The sequence below is a fragment of the Polyodon spathula genome, chromosome 17 (assembly GCF_017654505.1).
Source record: "Polyodon spathula isolate WHYD16114869_AA chromosome 17, ASM1765450v1, whole genome shotgun sequence".
Lineage (NCBI taxonomy): Eukaryota > Metazoa > Chordata > Actinopteri > Acipenseriformes > Polyodontidae > Polyodon > Polyodon spathula.
The window spans coordinates 20,550,604-20,571,866 of NC_054550.1; the positions used below are offsets into that span (position 1 = coordinate 20,550,604).

General features: G+C 46.5%; 1 protein-coding gene across 3 annotated transcripts in view; it reads right to left on the reverse strand.

Moving 5' to 3' along the window:
- Positions 1 to 21,263, reverse strand: part of LOC121330198 (zinc finger FYVE domain-containing protein 1-like) — a 58,506-nt gene that overhangs the window by 32,790 nt on the left and 4,453 nt on the right. For all 3 annotated transcript variants that reach the window (XR_005951841.1, XR_005951840.1, XM_041276538.1), the window contains exons 3-6: positions 2,424 to 2,638; positions 1,673 to 1,779; positions 895 to 1,003; positions 82 to 179 (exon numbers count right to left, since the gene is read on the reverse strand). Coding sequence is in view for 1 of the 3 variants with exons in the window: in XM_041276538.1 (XP_041132472.1) it covers positions 82 to 179; positions 895 to 1,003; positions 1,673 to 1,779; positions 2,424 to 2,638 (529 nt within the window). In the remaining 2 variants the exon portion in view is untranslated. The remainder of the gene's footprint in view (positions 1 to 81; positions 180 to 894; positions 1,004 to 1,672; positions 1,780 to 2,423; positions 2,639 to 21,263) is intronic.

Sequence of the window (21,263 nt, forward strand, 5' to 3'; positions counted from 1 at the left end):
CACTTCACTGTGTAGTAAAGTGGATACTCTCAAACACAGGAAATAACCAAAACATTTATCACAATACAATAGAGCACTTACCCAGACCACGCATATATAGCCAGACCCAACCAGGGTGAGTCGCAGGACGCAGAGGTTTTGGGAACCACAATCACCTCCTTCCCAGCCTCGTAGCAGGCCTGCATTGCAGCACAGCAAGAGAACAACACTTTGAACAGCTGGGTTTCTATTCCTAACCTAAGTAGAGTTTCAAAAAACTTGTTCTGTGGTTGGCAGCCATCTTTTTTTTTTTTTCAGTAGCAGAGATATGGAAACTAATAAATGACCAACAACTGTGGTTAGGTTATTGCACAGCTGTTCAAAAAGAGTAAGTTGGGGTCATTTCTTGTTTTTCAATTCCAAATACATTTCCTTTTTAAAATCAATTTCCGATTCCAATTCCCTTTTAATCAATTCCAAGATGCAATTGATCAAAATTGCAATTCTCAGTAGTCTGTTAAAATGGGCTTCTCACAGTGGCAATACATTATTTAAATTGAAGTCACAAATGAAAGTAATTGGATAATCACAACAATCATTATGTAATTGGAAACAGAATTGAAAAGAAAGAATTTACAGAACCCTTCTTATAACAGTGTGTATAAACAAATGTCACCAAAGCTCCCACTGAGAGCATAACTGGTTGTATTATAGCTATAGCCAGCTGATTTATGACCCATGATGTATGACTGTTTTAAAAAATCAGCAATTTAAAAATATAAAGCTGCGATACAAACAACACGGGACACAGAAAAGGTAGCACCATGAGGTTCTTGGAAATACTGCAGGGTGTTGTGTAACACTGGTACTCAGTTAAGAGATATACAGTCTGGTAGAGAGTGTGCAGCCCCTCACCTTGCAGGTGTAGATTCTGTTGTCATACTGCGGGGAGTAGCGGCAGCGCTGCTTGGCTTCGTGGTACACCCCCTCCCTCACATGATTCATACTGTTCTTGCAGCCAGCCCTGATAGAAAACAACCGTGAACTCAAGTCTCAGAAAAAAACCCCAAAAAAATCTTATCAGGAACTCTTCTTATCAGGAGTCAAATGCTGACTTCTGTACATTGATCAAGTATTGTACTTATGTATTACAGTGAACTGTAATTCAAGTCTGAGTCTATTACATGGACAGTACCAGTACTTTATTTTAAAATAAATATGGTTTTATTTTAAAACATTTACAAAACCTCAAGACATTCAAGAAATACAAAAATGAATACTACAAGTTATTTTTTAAAGCTTACTTCCTCCTTTTGAAGGTGTGAATTGCTACTTGCTAACTGAGCTCTTTAAGGGAGATATGACACAGACCAAATATTAAACTAAATGAAGGGAAACCTACTAAAATAGGGAGTTTAGGGAAAGAGATGAAAGGTGAGATAAAAATAGATTAAAAAAGTCCTAAAAGTGTCTTTACTACTGTACTAAAGGCAAAGATACAAATATGAATATACGCAAGATTAGTTTACTAGCAGTGTTGAGTAGAGTTACCTTTCCTATGCTACCTGAGTGCTCTAATGTTTTGAGTGGAGTTCTTTCTAACTACCTGAATGTAGGTAGTTACAGTAATCATGCTCTAGCTATTACCCAGTCTCACCCACAGGGATCAGCACCATGATCAGAGGAGACTTACCCACAGCTGAGGCAGAGGGAGTTGCAGGTGAAGTATTCATCAGGGAAGAAGGAGCTGTGAGCCATGTGTTCGTCCAGGATCTCCCCACTGAAGCGCTCACTTAAAGCCTGCAGCACCACAGGGAGAGGTGTCAGAACTATACATACACTCCTCTACTTGATATTGTATGTAATTATAACACTGTTTTCTGTTTAGAAACCTGCTGCCTCTCGCCTCAAGCACATATATGAAAATGAGAACCTCTATGAAAATTATTATGAAAGAAAAAGGATACATCTGATATTCATCCCCTGCCACGGCTGTAAATCAAAACCGCTGGTTCCATGGTTCTGATTACTAAATTAAATTAGTAAATTATTTTCAAAAGGTAAAAAACCTAAAATAACACAATGAAAAACTACCTCTGTTTTAGTAAAAAATGACCACATTATCTAATTGCTCTTCATTATATAATTCTATACAAATTGTTTTAACTTCTTGTCTTGATGACTGGAACATATATGGGAGACTTATCTTTTGCATATCAACTCCCCAAGACGTGCAACAATTTACCTAAAACTTGAAACTGAATACGATAACCTTTCTTTCTCTGGTTTAAAAAAAAATCTGTAAATCACTTAATCTTTCAATCCACACTAACAAATTGGAATGCACAAATCATAATGCATTGCTTGGACTTTTGCTAAGCTGCTGTTTGATGTAGTCAAGGCTACAGTCTCCAGTCTCGCTGTGCCCTGGGGAGTGGTGGTACCTGCAGGGCCTTGTAGATGACACGAGAGGGGCGGGGGGAACGCATGGTGTTGTTGCTCAGCTGTTGTTCCACAGTCCACAGCAGTCCTGAGAAGTCGGTGGGGGGGTTGTAGGTGCGCGTGCCTCGGTACTGGACAGAGCTGAAGGCCTCTGGAAAGCATCCCAGCTTCCTGAAGCGCTCCTGCAGCAGCCTCTCCGGGGAGTCTGACGGCTTGTCTGAAACAGGATAAAAAATGAAACAGAAACAAATTAAACTACCTTAAATTAAAATGTGGTTTACAGCTAAACCTCACAGAATAGTGCAAAGTCTGAATTTAACATTTTAAAACTTAAAAGCATTTAACATTTGCTACCTGCAACTTTGTGGTTACTTACTTGCTTGTTTATCTGTATGTGTGTATGTATGTATGTATTTATGTACAGTGGTTTGCAGAAGTATTCACCCCCCTGCAAAGTTTTCACATTTTGTTGTCACCTGAGCATACTTCACGACACTTTCAAATTAGACTTTACATGTAGAATCTACAAAAAAAAAAAAAGATTCATCTCAGTTGTATAAGTATTCAACCTCTTTGCTACTGCAGCCCTAAATCAGCTCAGGTGCAAATAATTTATTTGAACGGTCACAAAATTAGTGAAATGGTTTCAGCCTGCTTGTACTCACAGTTCTTTAACTTGTAGATAATTTCCCTCAGGTATATAAAGACTTTCAAGCTGCAGCTCGCATAGTGATTCAACAAAGCAACCATGAAGACCACGGAGCTTTCGAAACAAGTCGGGTAAAGTGGTAGAGAGGCACAGAGTAGGACAGGGGTACAAGAAAATTTCAAAGTCACTAATTATCCCTCTCGGCACAGTGAAGTCCATCATTAAGAAGTGGAAGATGCATCATACCACCCAGACACTACCCAGATCAGGTCGCCCTCCCAAACTGAGCAGCCTGGCAAGCAAGAAACTGATTCCGGATGTCACTCTGAAGCCAACAATGAACTTTAGAGATCTGCATAGTTCTGTGTCTGAGATGGGAGTCAGTGTTCACACATCAACAACACACCGGTCCCTATATAAAGTTGGCCTGTATGGACGGGTGGCAAGAAAGACGCCATTACTCAAAAAAGCCTCATCTTGAAGTGTGTACAGAGTTTGCAAAAAAGCATGTAGATAATACTGCAGACATGTGGAAAAGGGTTTTGTGGTCAGACGCGACAAAAATTGAACTTTTCGTCCTAAAGCCCAACACTGCATCACCCAGTCAACACCATCCCAACTGTCAAGCACGGTGGTGGCAGCATCATGTTATGGGGATGCTTCTCTTCAGCAGGGACTGGGAAGCTTGTCAGGATAGAGGGGAGAACTGATAGTGCAAAGTACAGGCGAATCCTTGAGAAAAACTTGTTTGAGTCAGCCTAAACTCTGAAACTGGAGAGGAAATTCACATTTCAGCAGGAAAATGACCTGAAGCACAAAGCCAAAGCCACACTGGAGTGGTTGAAGAAGAAGATAATCAATGTTCTTGAGTGGCCCAGTCAGTCCTGACTTGAATCCAATCAAAAATGTATGGCGAGACTTTAAGATTGCAGTCCATCGATGATCCCCAACAAACTTATCAGAATTGGAGCACTTTTCCTGTGAAGAATGGGCAAAAAAGTCACCATCGTACTGTGCAAAGCTAGTAGAGACCTATCCAAAAAGACTCATAGCAGTAATTGCTGCAAAAGGTGCTTCTGCCAAGTACTGACTTAAGGGGCTGAATACTTATGCAACCAATACATTCATTTGTACATTTTCTTTGCAAGTTTTGCTGACATTTAACCTCCTCCTCATATAACAGTGTTCAGTTTAACCACTACAGCTTTGAATAAAAACATTTGTTTGAAAAACTGTGCATAAATTATTTGTAATTCAACAAAATGTGACATTATTGGTAGGGGGTGAATACTTCTGCAAATCACTGTATGGATGCATGTATATACTGTATATCTATCTAGATCTATATATCTAGATATTGTTACCGAGCTTGGACGACTCAGTTCGTTTTGCCCTTTTACAGCCCTTACACAGCAAAGTGGTTTTAAGCGCTGACGCGCTATTTTTAATAGACAAAGAAACAGAAATAAACAAAACAAACACCTGGCTCTTTTTCGAGCACTAATTACACACAAACACTGGAACACTAAACTAATAGCGGACAGCTAGGCTGTTTACCGGCTAAAAACAAAACACACAGATCACAACAAAAGCTTTACACAATACCTTTAACTCTTACGACCCACAGTCGGGCTCTTCACGCAGCAGCCCCGTGTAGACTGACTGCACACTTTAAATAGCCCGCACCCGCATCTAAATTTACAATTTCCCAGGTTGCGGTCGATAACGCAATAAATCAAATTAAACAATTAACAAAAAGTGGCTACACACCTCACTTTGGCAGGGAGGATTTGAACTCCCTCCCTGCCTGGTTACACATCCTCCCCCATGTCTTTTTATGACACCGGCCATATAATGGCCACTTCCCTCCACCATTAAAGGACCTCCCACCCTCTAGTCCAAAGTCTTTGATCCTCGCCCTCTTCCATGGGCGGGCTTTCTGGGTGGGTCGGGCCTTCCTCCGGCGTCTCTAAGACGGCCTTGCGAACCGGCGACAAGGGCCCCCACCAGGATGACGGGGCGATGACGGGGACACAGGGGAATGCAGCAACGAACACAGGTCTTCACCTGGGTACCGGCGCAGCGCTGTCCAATAACCCAGGGGGAGTGATGCAGCGAACAGGGGGAGCACCAGCGATGTCTGGGAGCAGCCAAGCGACGTCTGGGTGTTCAGGGAAAGCGGGGTAGGGAACCAGGGATAGAGCTGTGCTCGGTGGTGCAGACTTATGGGCTCCTGGTCCAGCGCAGGGAGGTCCAGACAGACCGGCAGGGTGTCCATGAGCACAGGGCTGGGGTCACACCTAGCAGCACCGGACTGGCTAGCAGGGGTGGTCGTCAGGGCTGTGGTGGAAGTGGACTCCTCCCCCTTCTCTGTAGCCGTCGGCTGCAATGCCTCTCCTCCCTCTGGTTCTGGCTCGGGAGACTGCAGGGCTTCTTTCGCCTGCTCCCACTTTTGGAGCAGTAGCTCCAACTCGGTCGGTTCCTGCTCCTTTGTTTCCAACGAGGGCAAACCCAGCTCCTGTATTCGTCTCACGATCTCCCCCCTTTATTCAGCAGTTGCTTTTCTCCTGTTCCACTATATTTTTCCTCATCCTTGCGATCAACTCCTCCAGGCTCTCCATTTTAATTTCCTTCTTTATTAAAACTGTGTTGGGTTGTAGGGCTGATAACCACTGCCACCATATAATACTGAGCTTGGACAACTCAAGTTCTTTCTGCCCTTTTAAAATACAGCCCAAACACACCAAAGTGGTTTTAAGCGCTGACGTGCTATTTTTAATAAACAAAGAAACAAAAACAGAAATAAACAAAACAAACACCTGGCTTTTTTTCAAGCACTAATTACACAAACACTGGAACACTAAACTAACAGCGGACAGCTAGGCTGTTTACCGGCTAAAAACAAAACACACACAGATCACAACAAAAGCTTTACAAAATACCTATAACTCTTACGCCACACAGTCGGGCTCTTCACACAGCAGCCCCATGTAGACTAACTGCACACTTTAAATAGCTCGCACCAGCATCTAATTTACAATTTCCCAGGTGTGGGTGAAAACACAATAAATCAAATTAAACAATTAAGAAAACGTGGATACACACCTCACTTTGGCAGGGAGGATTTTAACTCCCTCCCTGAGAGCGTTGGTTATATATATATATATATATATATATATATATATATATATATATATATATATATATATATATATATATATATACACACACACACACACAATACCGGTCAAAAGTTTTAGAACACCCCCATTTGTCCAGTTTTTATTGAAATTTAAGCAGTTCAAGTCCAGTGAATAACCTGAAATGGTACAAAGGTAAGCGGTAAACTGCCAGAGGTTAAAAAAAAAGTTTAGGATACCAAAAACTGAAAAATAATGTACATTTCAGAGTTATACAAAAAGGCCTTTTTCACTGAACAAGTAATGGGTTAACAACTTACAGCTGTCATGCAGCAATGGAAGTAAATTAAGCCTTGAAAGCTGATGCTAACAATTCCTACAGGTGTCCCAACTTTTGCTGATTACTTACAAACCCTATGTCTGTATAAAAGCAGTGTTGGAACAGACTGTGTTACTAAACCCTCTTAAGCATTATTTGGACAGTTTTTGTACTGTGGGAAGTAGTACATTGCTCTCATAATGGCTTAAGAAAAAGGCAATTAACAAAGGAAGACAGACAGACCATTATAACCCTTAAAAGTGTAGGTCTTTGCTTTAGAGAAATTGCAAAGAAAGCCAAGGTGTCAGTGAGTACAGTTTCCTACACATTGGAATCTGGAGGAAACTCTGACAGGAAGAGGTCTGGCAGACCCAGTCACAACAGAATCAGAAGTTTCTGAGAGTCAACAGCTTGCATGATAGGCAGCTCACAGGACAACAGCTTCAAGCACAGCTTAACACTGTTTGAAGTAAGCAAGTCTCAGTTTCAACTGTGAAGAGAAGACTTCGAGCTGCAGGTTTGACAGGTCGAGTGGCAGTAAGAATGCCATTGCTAAGATGGCATGTGGCAGAGCAAAGCTCTGCCCTTTTAAATTGGCAGGGATGGGGTTAACTTCCCCTGCCTGCCTGGGTTTATTGTGTTCAGGTGGCTGGGGTTGATTAGTTGATTAGGTTGATTAACGATCAATCAGCGCCCAGCCACCTGATATAAAAGGAGGCCTCTGCTTCTCATTTGGGAGGAGGGAGCTGAGGAAGCAGGTTGGTGTTTGTTTTGTGGATGTTTTTTTGAATTTTCTAAATCCAGTGAAGGCATTGCCCAGCCTGGAAACTTTATTTTTGTGAGTTTTGTTTTTGCTTTATTTGTGTTTGAGTATCTGTTATTTTGCCCTTGTGCACTTTATTTTTGTTTATTTATAATAAAATTGTTATTTTTTTGAACTGCAGACTGTCTCTGGGCCTCTATCCACTCGCCAGCCTGCCACATGGCAATATAATGGCAAAATAAGAAAAAGCGGCTTGCCTGGGTCATGAAGCACCGGCAGTGGTCTACTGAAGACTGGAAGAAGATCTTATGGACCACTGAACCAAAATTTGAAATCTTCAGTTCATCACGCAGGGTTTTTGTACACCGTCAAGTAGCGAAAGGATGGTTCCTCGGTGTGTGACACCAACCAAACATGGAGGAGGAAGCGTGATGGTCTGGGGCTCTTTTGCTGGATCCAGAGTCGGCGACTTGCACAGAGTGAGTGGCACCCTGAACCAAAAACGGCTACCACAGCATTTTGCAGCACCATGCAATACCCTCTGCTATACGCCTAGTTGGTCAGGGGTTCATCCTACAGCAAGATAATGACCCAAAACATACCTCCAGGCTATGTCAGAACTACCTTAGAAGAAAAGAACAAGACGGTTGGGGTCAAATCATGGAATGGCCAGCACAGTCTCCAGACTTAAACCCCATCGAGCTGGTTTGGGATGAACTGGACAGAAGGGTGAAAGCAAAGCAACCTGCAAGTACAACACATTTGTTGGAACTTCTGCAACAGTGTTGGGAAGAACTTTCCGAACAATATTTGATTTCCATTGTAGAAAGAATGCCACGAGTGTGTTCGGCTGTTATATCTGCAAAAGGTGGCTACTTTGATGAGTCAAAAATTTAGATTAAATTTTGTTAAACAAAATGATTCCATGATTTATTTTTTTATCTCCAATTGTTTATTTGTTCTATGCTTTAATTTCAGAGTACATTGAGACATTAAACTGCGTAAATTTCAATAAAAACTGGAAAAATGTAGGTATTCTAAAACTTTTGACAAGTAGTGTATATATAGTTTTTTATATGCAAAAGTGCCTTTTCTTTTGCCATTCCCCCCTAAACTTTTGGAATCCCCCCCAATGGCCCCCAATGGAAATCCCCCAGCACACAAAAATAAAATTCAAGCCCTGAAAATCTTTATCTATTATATATATCATCATCTTCTGTTTTTTTTTTTTCAATCCACTGCTGGATGAGGCCTCCCCAAGATTCTTCCACAAAAAGCCTGTCTGCTTCGTCTCTCATCCCATGTTGCTCTCTAATTAGATATACTCAATTTTTGTCTTGAATATTTGTTATCACTGTAACAAAGTGCCCGCCCCTGTGTATATTATCTGTTATGTGTTGCGTGTGGTGTGTTTAATGTTGGTGTATAGACATTGGTACACGGGATATAAACGGGTCTGTGTAACACGAGTGTTTAAAAATGTATATTTGTATTTAGGCACGAGGATTGCACAGCACTTCACGTGCAAGTAAAATGTAATAATATGTGAGCACGGGGAATTGCACTTTATTAATTCACGTGCTGGGATTCAAGTGAATAATTAATTGGTAATTGAATCCCAGCACAATAGTATATATAGATGCACGTTGGCACATACTGGGGTTGGGTGTTCGGTGAGCGGAGAACGGGATTGGAGACGGAGAAAATAAGCAGTAGCAGTAGCAGTAATAATAATAGGGGAAAGTATCCGCTCACCGTGTTTGTCAGTGTCTGTGCGTCCACCGTTTTGTTAAGTATTAGTCCGTTTTTTTGTTTGTCTGTTTTATTTTGGCTACCAGTGCCGTGTCCTTTTTCTGTTTGTTTGTTCAACCCTTTTATTTTGCAATAAACCGGCGCAAGCAAGCGCCATCATCATTTCATTTCATCCGTCCTGTGTTTTGTGTATTGCCTTACCTTTCCTGGTTCTGACGCCGCCCACTTCGGCCGTCTCTGTGACACGTGGTGTCCTGCGTGGGATAACAGCGCCTCCAAGCGTCAGACCAGGAGAGGTGTTTTGTCAAAAAAAAAAAAAAAAAAACCACAGCAACAACAAAAAAAAAAAAAAAAAAATAAAACATGGAAGGCTGGGACTGGAGAGATGGCTGCCAGGACCTGGAGGAGTTCCTCGGTGGTCTGGAGGACCAGGGCTGGTGCCTTGCCTGTGGGGAGTTTGGGCACCCGGTGGTGCGCTGCCCCTACCAGGAAGGAGAGGAGGAACTGCCGCAGGAGAGGAAGGTGAGGAGGTGGCAGAGAAGGGGAAAGGGGAAGAGGAAGGCAGAGGTCCCACCGCTGTCTCCACAGCCGCACCAGTCTCCTGCAAGGGAGGAAGAGCCGCACCAGTCCCCTGCAAGTGAGGGAGAGCCGCACCAGTCCCCTGTATCAAGGGGAGACTACACACCGCTCCCACCTCCACCACCAGGAGACTACACGCCGCTCCTACCTCCACCGGCAGGCGCAGAGCAGCAGGAGCTGCCTCTGCCTCCGCCACCTCCACCGGCAGGCGCAGAGCAGCAGGAGCTGCCTCTGCCTCCGCCACCTCCACCGGCAGGGGCAGAGCAGCAGGAGCTGCCTCTGCCTCCGCCACCTCCACCGGCAGGGGGAGAGCAGCAGGAGCTGCCTCTGCCTCCGCCACCTCCACCGGCAGGGGGAGAGCAGCAGGAGCTGCCTCTGCCTCCGCCACCTCCACCGGCAGGGGGAGAGCAGCAGGAGCTGCCTCTGCCTCCGCCACCTCCACCGGCAGGGGGAGAGCAGCAGGAGCTGCCTCTGCCTCCGCCACCTCCACCGGCAGGGGGAGAGCAGCAGGAGCTGCCTCTGCCTCCGCCACCTCCACCGGCAGGGGGAGAGCAGCAGGAGCTGCCTCTGCCTCCGCCACCTCCACCGGCAGGGGGAGAGCAGCAGGAGCTGCCTCTGCCTCCGCCACCTCCACCGGCAGGGGGAGAGCAGCAGGAGCTGCCTCTGCCTCCGCCACCTCCACCGGCAGGGGGAGAGCAGCAGGAGCTGCCTCTGCCTCCGCCACCAGCAGAGGGTGAATGCCTGCTGGGTCCCTGTCCACCAGCAGAGGGTGAATGCCTGCTGGTCCCTGTCCACCAGCAGAGGGTGAATGCCTGCTGGTATCAGAGGGTGAATGCCTGCTGGTATCACTTCCCCCACCAGCAGAGGGTGAATGCCTGCTGGTATCACTTCCCCCACCAGCAGAGGGTGAATGCCTGCTGGGTCCCTGTCCACCAGCAGAGGGTGAATGCCTGCTGGGTCCCTGTCCACCAGCAGAGGGTGAATGCCTGCTGGTATCACTTCCCCCACCAGCAGAGGGTGAATGCCTGCTGGTATCACTTCCCCCACCAGCAGAGGGTGAATGCCTGCTGGTATCACTTCCCCCACCATCACGAGGAGAGGAGCTGGAGCTTCCTCTGCCTCCACCTCCATCAGGGGGAGAGGAGCAGGAGCTGCCTCTCCCTGCACCAGAAGGACCAGGACTAGATGCTGGCGGTCCTCAGCAGCCCTTGCATAGGCTGCTGAGGGAAGCACGGGGAAGAACCTCCCGGCTGCAGTGGCCGAAAAGAGGGCCAACACCCGCACCCCAGCTTGTCCTGACTGCCAGCCTCGCTTCGCCCAAGGATGCCAGCCTCGCTTCGCCCAAGGATGCCAGCCTCGCTTCGCCCAAGGATGCCAGCCTCGCTTCGCCCAAGGATGCCAGCCTCGCTTCGCCCAAGGATGCCAGCCTCGCTTCGCCCAAGGATGCCAGCCTCGCTTCGCCCAAGGATGCCAGCCTCGCTTCGCCCAAGGATGCCAGCCTCGCTTCGCCCAAGGATGCCTCTGCATCGCCTGGGGTTGCCCGCCGCTCTGCATCGCCTGGGGTTGCCCGCCGCTCTGCATCGCCTGGGGTTGCCCGCCGCTCTGCATCGCCTGGGGTTGCCCGCCGCTCTGCATCGCCTGGGGTTGCCCGCCGCTCTGCATCGCCTGGGGTTGCCCGCCGCTCTGCATCGCCTGGGGTTGCCCGCCGCTCTGCATCGCCTGGGGTTGCCCGCCGCTCCGCATCACAGCCGGAAGTACTGTGGCCGGAACCCCACGAAGGGGAGCTGCCGGCCATGAAGAAGGGGGAGGAGGTCTGGAGACAGCCAACCCCAGCAGCAGTTTCGCTGCCGGAGAAGGGGGAGGAGGTCTGGAGACCGCCAACCCCAGCAGCAGTTTCGCTGCCGGAGGAGGGGGAGGAGGTCTGGAGACCGCCAACCCCAGCAGCAGTTTCGCTGCCGGAGAAGGGGGAGGAGGTCTGGAGACCGCCAACCCCAGCAGCAGTTTCGCTGCCGGAGATCGTGGGGGAGGTCCGGAGACCTGCTCCCTCTGCAGTTTCTTCCCTGCAGGAAGAACGGTGGTTGAAGCCCCACCAAGGGGAGCTGCCGGCGCCGAAGGAGGGGGAAGGTCAGGAGACCACACCCCAAGCAGCCTTTCCGCTGCTAGGACTACCCTGGCAGGAGAATGCTACCCTGCTGACAGCATTACGACCTGTGGGCCCCTGGAAGCCTCTGGTCCTGGCCAAGGACTTTGGGCGGGACTTTTGGGCTTTTAAGGGGGGAGGTGGCCATTGAGGCCATGTGTGCTTTGCACAGGAGGGGGTATATGTAACAAAGTGCCCGCCCCTGTGTATATTATCTGTTATGTGTTGCGTGTGGTGTGTTTAAATGTTGGTGTATAGACATTGGTACACGGGATATAAACGGGTCTGTGTAACACGAGTGTTTAAAAATGTATATGTGTATTTAGGCACGAGGATTGCACAGCACTTCACGTGCAAGTAAAATGTAGTAATATGTGAGCACGGGGAATTGCACTTTATTAATTCACGTGCTGGGATTCAAGTGAATAATTAATTGGTAATTGAATCCCAGCACAATAGTATATATAGATGCACGTTGTCACATACTGGGGTTGGGTGTTCGGTGAGCGGAGAACGGGATTGGAGACGGAGAAAATAAGCAGTAGCAGTAGCAGTAGCAGTAATAATAATAGGGGAAAGTATCCGCTCACCGTGTTTGTCAGTGTCTGTGCGTCCACCGTTTTGTTAAGTATTAGTCCGTTTTTGTTTGTCTGTTTTATTTTGGCTACCAGTGCCGTGTCCTTTTTCTGTTTGTTTGTTCAACCCTTTTATTTTGCAATAAACCGGCGCAAGCAAGCGCCATCATCATTTCATTTCATTTCATCCGTCCTGTGGTTTGTGTATTGCCTTACCTTTCCTGGTTCTGACGCCGCCCACTTCGGCCGTCTCTGTGACAGTCACACATATATATATATATATATATATATATATATATATATATATATATATATATATATAGACACACACACACACACACACACACACACTGATTCTCAAAAGTACTCACCCCCCTTGGACTTTTCCACATTTTATTGTGTTACAACATGGAATCAAAATTGATTTAATTAGGAGTTTTTGCCACTGATCAACACAAAAAGGTCATAATGTCAAAGTGAAAAATACAATCTACAAATTGTTCTAAATTAATTACAAATATAAAACAGAAAATAACTGATTGCATAAGTATTCACCCCCTTTGCTATGACACACCTAAATAAGCTCTGGTGCAACCATTTGTCTTTAGAAGTTAATTAGTTGAATGGAGTCCACCTGTGTGCAATTAACGTGTTTCACATGATTTCAGGTTAAAGACACCTGTCTCTGGGAGGCCCCACAGTTGGTTAGTACATTTCCTAACAGAAACTACATCATGAAGACGAAGGAACACTCAAAGCAAATCCGGAATAAGCACCAATTAGGGGTAGGATATATGAACATTTCCAAGGCATTGAATATCCCCGGAGCACAGTAAGGTCCATTATTAAGAAATGGAGAGAATATGGCACAAATGTGAATCTGTCTAGAACAGGCCGTCCTCAAATACTGAGTATCAAGGAGGCCCCCAAGAGGCCTATGGCAACTCTAAAGGAGTTAGTCTTCCACGGCTGAGCTGGGAGACACTGTGCATATGGCAACAATAGCCTGGGTGCTTCACAAAACTGGCCTTTATGGGAGAGTGGCAAAAAGAAAACCATTGTTGAAAAAAACTCACATCAAATCTCAGCTAGAGTTTGGCAGAAGGCATGTGGGAGACTCTGAGACCAAGTGGAAGAAGATTCTATGGTTTGATGAGACCAAAATAGAGCTTTTTGGCCTCAACGTTAAGCACTATGTTTGGCGCAAGCCTAACACCATCCCTACCGTAAAGCATGGTGGTGGCAGCATCATGCTATGGGGATGCTTCTCTGCGTCAGGGCCTGGAAAGCTTGTGAAGATATGGGCAAAATGGATGCAGCAAAGTACAGAGAAATCCTGGAGGAAAACCTGCTGAAGTCTGCAAGAGACCTGGGACTTGGGAAAAGATTAATTTTCCAGCACGACAATGACTCCAAACATACAGCCAAAGCCACACTGCAGTATTCCAGTCAAAGCCTGGACCTCAATCCAATTGAGAATATGTGGAAAGAGTTGAAAATTGCTGTTCACCAAAGGTCCCCATCCAAGTTGACGGAGCTTGAGCAATTTTGCAAAGAATGGGAAAAAATTGCAGTGTCCAGATGTGCAAAGCTGGTAGAGACTTATCCAAGTAGACCGCCATTAACCGCCATGCTGTACTTGTTCCACTCCCTTCTCCTACACACGCACACACACTGCCAATCCTCCACTGGGAGGTGGTGCAGAGCTAATAATATATAAGGGATCATTACAGTATGTTTGAAACCATGACTGCTTTACCTCCTGTGACTAGTATTACAGTCATATTTTATTTGTGGGTGGTATTCCTTGGGCTACACCTTCCGGATTCACATGATTCTGGTAATTGGTCTGTACAATTTTTTTTATCATTTTTTTTTTTCCGTTTGGATGCCATGTGGGTTTTTTTTTTTTGTTTGTTTTTTACAAGCAGCGCCATCCACTGACTGTTTCTAATTAGAGCCTCTGTCCTCCCACCAAACACGTTTGTGGCATGCATATGTTACGTGATCAAGCTAAAGAGCTTTCATTGGGCAAACTAAACAGTCTGTACTAATTCATCTACCAGCACAACTTGAATGAGCTGCCAGTCTTACACAAGTACATTTTGTGGCGAACTTTGGGAAAAATAGTTGAGCCACAAAGGAAATAATTTCACTTGTGGCGACGTAGTGAGAGGCTAGCGGGAACGTAGATCATCCTTGCTTATATTTTGATGTATACATAAAAGGCTGGAATTGGAATATAAAATTAAAAAAAAAACTGGGGGGATATACACAAAAAGTGTTATGGGCAAAAACCCTTCTTCAGCAGTGTAAAAAGAAAAGTAAACAGTGCAGTAAACTTGCTATTTTTCAAGAATTCTCTGGGCCACTCTATGCGTTCAGGCTTGTTTCACTATTGGTGTTTGCTGTCTATCAAAAGCCTTCAGGCACTGGCCTTTTTGACAGAAGAACAGTAAAATGTAAAATAGTAACTAGTAACTCAAATGACACAAAATCTTTGGAAAATTAGAGAAAACGTCCATTCAAAAATTTGTTTATCTTTACCACAGCATCACCTTTGCTTGACTGTGGAATTACCCCACTGTCCAGGAAAAAAAAAAAGTCCCAAGACTACCATTTGCTTAGATACAATATTTAGTTCCCTTTCAATGGAATGACAACCATTACCGAATGGGAAAAGCCATCTCTGACCGTCAATCACTGAGCATATATAAAAAAAGCTGCCCTATCAGGGCCCTGTGGTGAGGAGGAAGTCCCTCCCACATCCTGCTGAAGAGGGTTGTCCTCACAGTAGCATAGCGCCATTTTCTCTCACTTCACCGAGTCACAGATTGCCTTGTGCTTTCTTTGTCCGAAATTGGCTGCTTTGTTGGTTCTTGAACCTACAAATTTGAAAGATACACGGTAAAATTATACTTTCGATTGTTTGTTGAGATTGCTCTTGCCTTAGTCTCGCACCAGTTTACTGATTAGAGCTGGTTTTGACCCCTTTGAGATTGGCAAGCAGCCATTACTCTCTCTTTTTCACTACCTGGTGTAGTAATTACCGTTGTTTGAGCTATTGTGGTGCTGTAGGGTGACCCCACAGGCTCGAGATGCCGTCCTCTTGGCCGATTTACTCTTGGGCCTACGTGCCCCTCTCAAGCCTCGGAATCTCCTAGCGCGGCTGCGCTTGCCCTCGGGGCCGATGCTGATTGACTCGGCTACACCAGCCCGGCATCAACCGCGCTTGTCCTTGGCGCCGACCCTGACTCCGATTACTCAGCACCGGCTTGAAACCTCTCCGAGCAACGACCCCAGCACCGATTGACTCGGGACCGGTGAGAACATCTTCAGCGCCGGCTACAGCTCGGCACCGAACTCAGCGTCGACTGACTCAGCATCGACTGCTCGGCACTAACCGCGCTTCTTCGGCGCAGATTCCGCTTGCGCTATTTTAACAAGCTCGGCACCGACACCCCGTGCCATGTCAGTACGCTCCACAGGGTTATCAGCTGGTTTCCACCAGTGTGATAGGTGCGCAGCGAAGCTCCGCAGGCAGGACGAACATTCATCCTGCGCCAGATGCTTGGGGCCAGACCATGAGGCCAAGGCGCTGGCAGGCGAGTTGGACTGCTCTCCATACAAATAATTCTCAAAAAGAACAAGTGCAGCGGTCTCCCCAGTGGAATCTCTCTCCTCGGGACAGGGGAGAATGAGATCTGTGATCCGGGGCCCTTCACAAAGGTTCTCTAGGACCCCTCCCACCACCTTGACCAGGGAGCTCCCCAGTACCCCTGGGTCACCCTCCCCTTCTCCACCACTGGTGCAGAGCCGCAGACGTCTCTCAGTGGAGGCGAGTTGGTCGCCGCCGAGGCAGCACCGCTCGAGGAGACGTTCGCCACAGAGATGCCCAAGCTTGGCTGAGCGGCAGTTTCAAGAGCTGGCAGAGAAGGTGAGGGCCCAGAAGACCATGCTGGAGACCCTGTTTAAGTCTCAGGGTAGACTGCCCCCTACCACCGGGCAGCCCCAGCTCCCCAAGTTCCGCTCTCCATCCCCGGCACCTAGACCTCCAAGCCCAGGCAAGCTGTCATTTACAGCCTCAAGGTTGGACGTGTCTGACCCCGCCACGTCAGTCGGGCAGGCCACAGCGGGGGGCTCCATACCACCACTACCGCATGTATCGCAGAGGGAGGAGTTCCATGCCCTGATGCAGCATGCAGCTGCTGCCACGGATGATCCCTGGCCAGCAGAACAGGAGGGAAAGGGGAACTGCTTCTTGAAGCAAAAAGAGCACCCACAACATGCCTTCCACTTGTGCCAGGATTTTCTTGAGTTGGTTCACTCATCTTTGAGCAACCCAGTGTCCGCTCCCACAGTCTCCAGAACAGCGGAGTCCCTGCTACACACTGCAGGAGCCCAAGAAGCGGGCCTAGGCATGTTCCCCATCATCGGATCGGGGACACGGTTAGTCATGGTACTGGTGCAGGGATCCACTTTCACCAGAGGGGACAAAGTCCCGACCTGCCCATCCAAACCTTGCAGAACAACTGTTTACTGAACAACCTGACGTATTAGAAGACATCGTAAACTCTTACAATACTACTATGCATAACATTCTTGACAGTTTAGCACCAGAGAAAACATGCATGGTCTCATACACTCGCTGCTCCCCCTGGTATAATGATCAGTTACGTTCCATGAAAACAGCAGGATGCAAACTTGAACGCAGATGGAGGGATACTGGCTTAACTGTCCACTTGCAGGCTTGGAGGCAGCATAAACACAGTTATAAGGCTGCTTTAAATTCTGCACGATCATCCTATTTTTCCAGCCTTATCCAGACTGGCTCTGATAAACCTAGGTGTCTTTTTTCAACTATAAATCGAATGCTGCAGCCAAACTGTCAATCCACTCCCTCTGGCTCTACAGAGCAATGTAATAAGTTCCTGTAATTTTTCCAAACTAAAATAGACAACATTAGACAAGAGCTTACATTTTTTCCATGCCTGGTGTGTTGTCACCTTTACCAACAGAATTTATGGGGCCTCTTTTCTCAGACTTCGCTGAGGTTACGCCATCATGCCTGACGAAAATCATGTCAAAAAGGAATCCTACAACCAGCTCCCTGGATCCTATTACAACATCTATTATTGTTGCTAATTTTCCAGCAGTTAGTTCAGTTGTGGCTAAGATCGTCAATGTGTCTCTAAACACTGGCACAGTTCCGTCTTCATTTAAATGTGCATCAGTCACACCATTGCTAAAAAAGCCTACCTTAGACCCAGAGATATTATGTAATTATAGGCTGTGGCAGGGCAGGGCCCTGTCTGTAAATATTGTGCTGTGGTGATTTGGTGGTGGTTGGCAGGGATGGGGTTAATTTCCTATCCCTGCCAAAATACATGTGAGAATGTGGCTGGAGCTAATTGAATAATTGATAATTAGGTGGAGATGTTTTGGGGTGAATGTTTCTGTGTTGTGTGTTACAAAGTTCAGTGAAGGCTCTGCCCAGCCTGAACAGTTTTTTTGTTTGACCTTTTATTTTTGGCTCTGTGAGCTGTGTTTTGTTTGACTTTTTTGATTTACTTTTTGTTGATTAAAATAGTGCAGCAGCGCTTTCACTGCAGTTTATTGTCTCCGAGTCTCTGTGCACCACATAGGCCTATATCCATTGCCATTTTTGGAAAAAATTCTGGAACGTACAGTGGCTAACCAATTATCAAATCACCTATTGCAACATAATCTGTATGACCCCCTTCAATCTGGATTTAGATCACTGCACAGTACAGAAACAGCTCTCGTAAAGGTAGTAAATGATTGGTTCATTGCTGCAGATTCTGGAGCCTTATCTATCTTGGTACTCCTTGACCTTAGTGCCGCATTTGACAGTCAACCACAATATTCTTATTAGGCGCCTACAGACATCTGTTGGTATCTCTGGTACTGCACTGTGCTGGTTTAAATCTTATCTGTCAGACAGGAAGCAATCTGTCTCGATAGGGTCATACTCGTCCTTTTCCAGTCCGGTTTCCACAGGTCTCCCACAGGGCTCTATTCTAGGGCCTCTGTTATTTAATATCTATATGCTGCTACTTGGCCAGATAATCCAGCGCCCTGGATTTAGTTTTCAATCTTATGCGGATGACACTCAAATTTATCTTCAAACTAAACCTAATACCTCAATAGCTGTTTCTGTACTCTCACACTGTTTGATGGAAATCAAATTATGGATGCAAGAAAATTTTCTGCAGTTAAACTGCAATAAGACAGAGGTTATGCTGCTGGGTTCTCCGCGTAGGTTGAGTAATGTGGAGAACTTAAGCTTGGCTATTGATGAGCTTGAAATTAGAGTGAGTTCTGAAATGAGAAATCTGTGTTTCTTTTGATCCTCGCCTAACTTTTGAAGCTCATGCTCAAAATGTTACAAATGTGTCTTTTTTCCATCTGCTTAAGACATATTCTCTCTCTACCTGATACAGAGAGACTCGTGCATGCCTTCATCTCCTCCCGACTCGACTATTGTAATGCACTGTTTGCTAGAGCCTCTAAATGTGTTATTAATAGGCTACAATATGTTCAGAACTTGGCTGTTCGAGTTCTAACAAGGTCTAAATCTTTTATACATATTACACCTGTCCAGGCATCTCTGCATTGGCTTCCTGTTAAATTTAGGATTGAGTTTAAATTACTACTGTTAACATACAAGGCCTTGAATAGTTTGACTCCTAGCAATATCTCTGATTTGTTAACTGTATATTCTCCTGCGCAAAACCTGAGATCTGCAGATGCTGGGCTCTTAACAGTGCCAAAATTTAGGCTTTGGTCTATTGGAGATAGGGCCTCTGTTTCTGGGCTAAACTTGTTGTGTGTCCTTGTTTTAATGTGTAACCTGCTTTATGTCCATTTTTAATATCACTGTGTATTGTTTTAAACTGTAAAGCGCTTTGAGATGTGCTGTATGAACTGCACTATAAAAAATAAAGATTATTATTATTATTATGTCCCAATCCGTCCCGCGCACAGAAAGTATCTGCGCTTCGCCTTTTAAGGCAACGCGTACGAATTCTGTGTGCTGCCATCTGGCCTCTCGCTGGCACCCTGCACATTTTCAAAGTGCATGGATGCAGCACTGGCTCCACTCAGGCTGCGGGGTATTAAGATCCTGAACTATCTGGACGATTGGTTACTTTGCACGCGTTCCAAAGCACGCGCCGAGGCACACAAAAAATAGGTCACAGATCATGTGACGAAGTTAAGGCTCTCTATATATCAACAGAAGAGCAACTTTGTTCCGTCTCAGTCCACAGCGTTCCTGGGGATCAAACTGAACTCTGTGAGCATGCTTGCTTCACTGTTGGAAGACAGGATTCGGTCGTTGGAAGTCACACTCTCCCAATTCAGAAAGGATTCTTTTCTAGAGGTCAGAACATATCAAAGGTTGTTGGGGCTGAAGGCAGCCGCCTCGAGACTCCTTCAACTAGGGTTGCTGAGAATGCGCCCGTCCCGGCAATTTGCACCTTGGTTCTCCCCTCGGCTCCCCTCACAGAAGGGAAGTTGTCACTACGGACGCCTCCAGCCTGGGCTGGGGAGCAGTCTGGAATGGGAGGGTGTAGCAGGGGGAGATCTGTGCTGACTCTTCTGGCGTATTCACAGTGCTGCAGGAGGAGGGCAGCAGTCGTCCAACAACCGCCTGTGAGTCATGGCAGTGACACGGGGAGGTGGGAAAGGGGGTGTGTGGACTTTCCCTCTCTCTGAATGGCTGGGAGGCGGGTCTTGGGGAGATTGGTAGCCCTATAAGATAATGTTCTATTGTTTCCTCAGGTCTGCCCTCTTAGATGCGCTGTGTGTACAGAAGCGCTGGTCGAGGACTGAGAAACCAGCTGGGAGAAATACAGCAACGAACAAGCCAGAGAGTGACAGCGGGGAACCCTTGGGCAGACCCCTGAAGTATTGTTTAGAGCAGGCAGGGAGCCGCTGCTGGGAGAAATACAGCAATGAACAAGCCAGACAGTGACAGTGGGGAACCCTTGGGCAGACCCCCGAAGTATTGTTTAGAGCAGGCAGGGAGCCGCTAGAGTAGGTTGGTGATCCGGGTCTAGCAGCCCCCTGCGCCGCAGCAGTGAGAGTCTGGCGCAGGAGGTCCATCACTCAAGAAGAGTCAGCACAGATCTCCCCCTGCTACAGATGGGAAAAAGAGGTCAGTGCAATTTATATGCAAGCGCATATAAATGCTCAAGAGCTGCAAGCAGTGGCACTGGCGCTTTCTCATTTTCACCAGCAGCTAGCGCACAAACATGTGCTGGTCCGGATGGACAACACTACAGTGGTAGCCTACATAAACCACCAAGGCGGCCTGCGCTAGCCAGGCCTTCATCACACAGCGCACGGACGCCTGTCCTGGACGCACAGAAACTTGCGTTCCATCAGGGCGGTTCACCTCCCCGATGTGGACAACAAGGCAGCAGACCTCCTGTCCAGAAGAGCTCCGGACAGCTCGGAATGGAGACTGCATCCTCAGGTGGTGAAATAGATTTGGGAGAGGTTTCGTACTGCACAAGTCGACCGCTTCGCCAAAGCCGAGTCCACTCATTGTCTCCTATGGTTCTCTATGGAGAGAGACGGGAGCCCCCTGGGAGTAGACGTGCTAGCTCACCCCTGGCCACAGGGACTTGTATGCGTTCCCTCCGTCTGAGCAGGACGGCTTTTCAGGGGTGACATCAGACAAGAAACACACTCCACAATGACTGGAGGATGAAAACTGAGACGCTATAGGGGTCAGTACATTTATTAAATAATCAAACAAAAGATTTGAATAAATAAAAGACACACAAAACAAAGGCCGCGTTGGCCAAACAAACAAATAATTCTAAATAATAAGTATTGTGCTGGTTTTAGAATCAGCACCTTTAAATATTGTTAACTCCTGTCTCCACTCTCGTT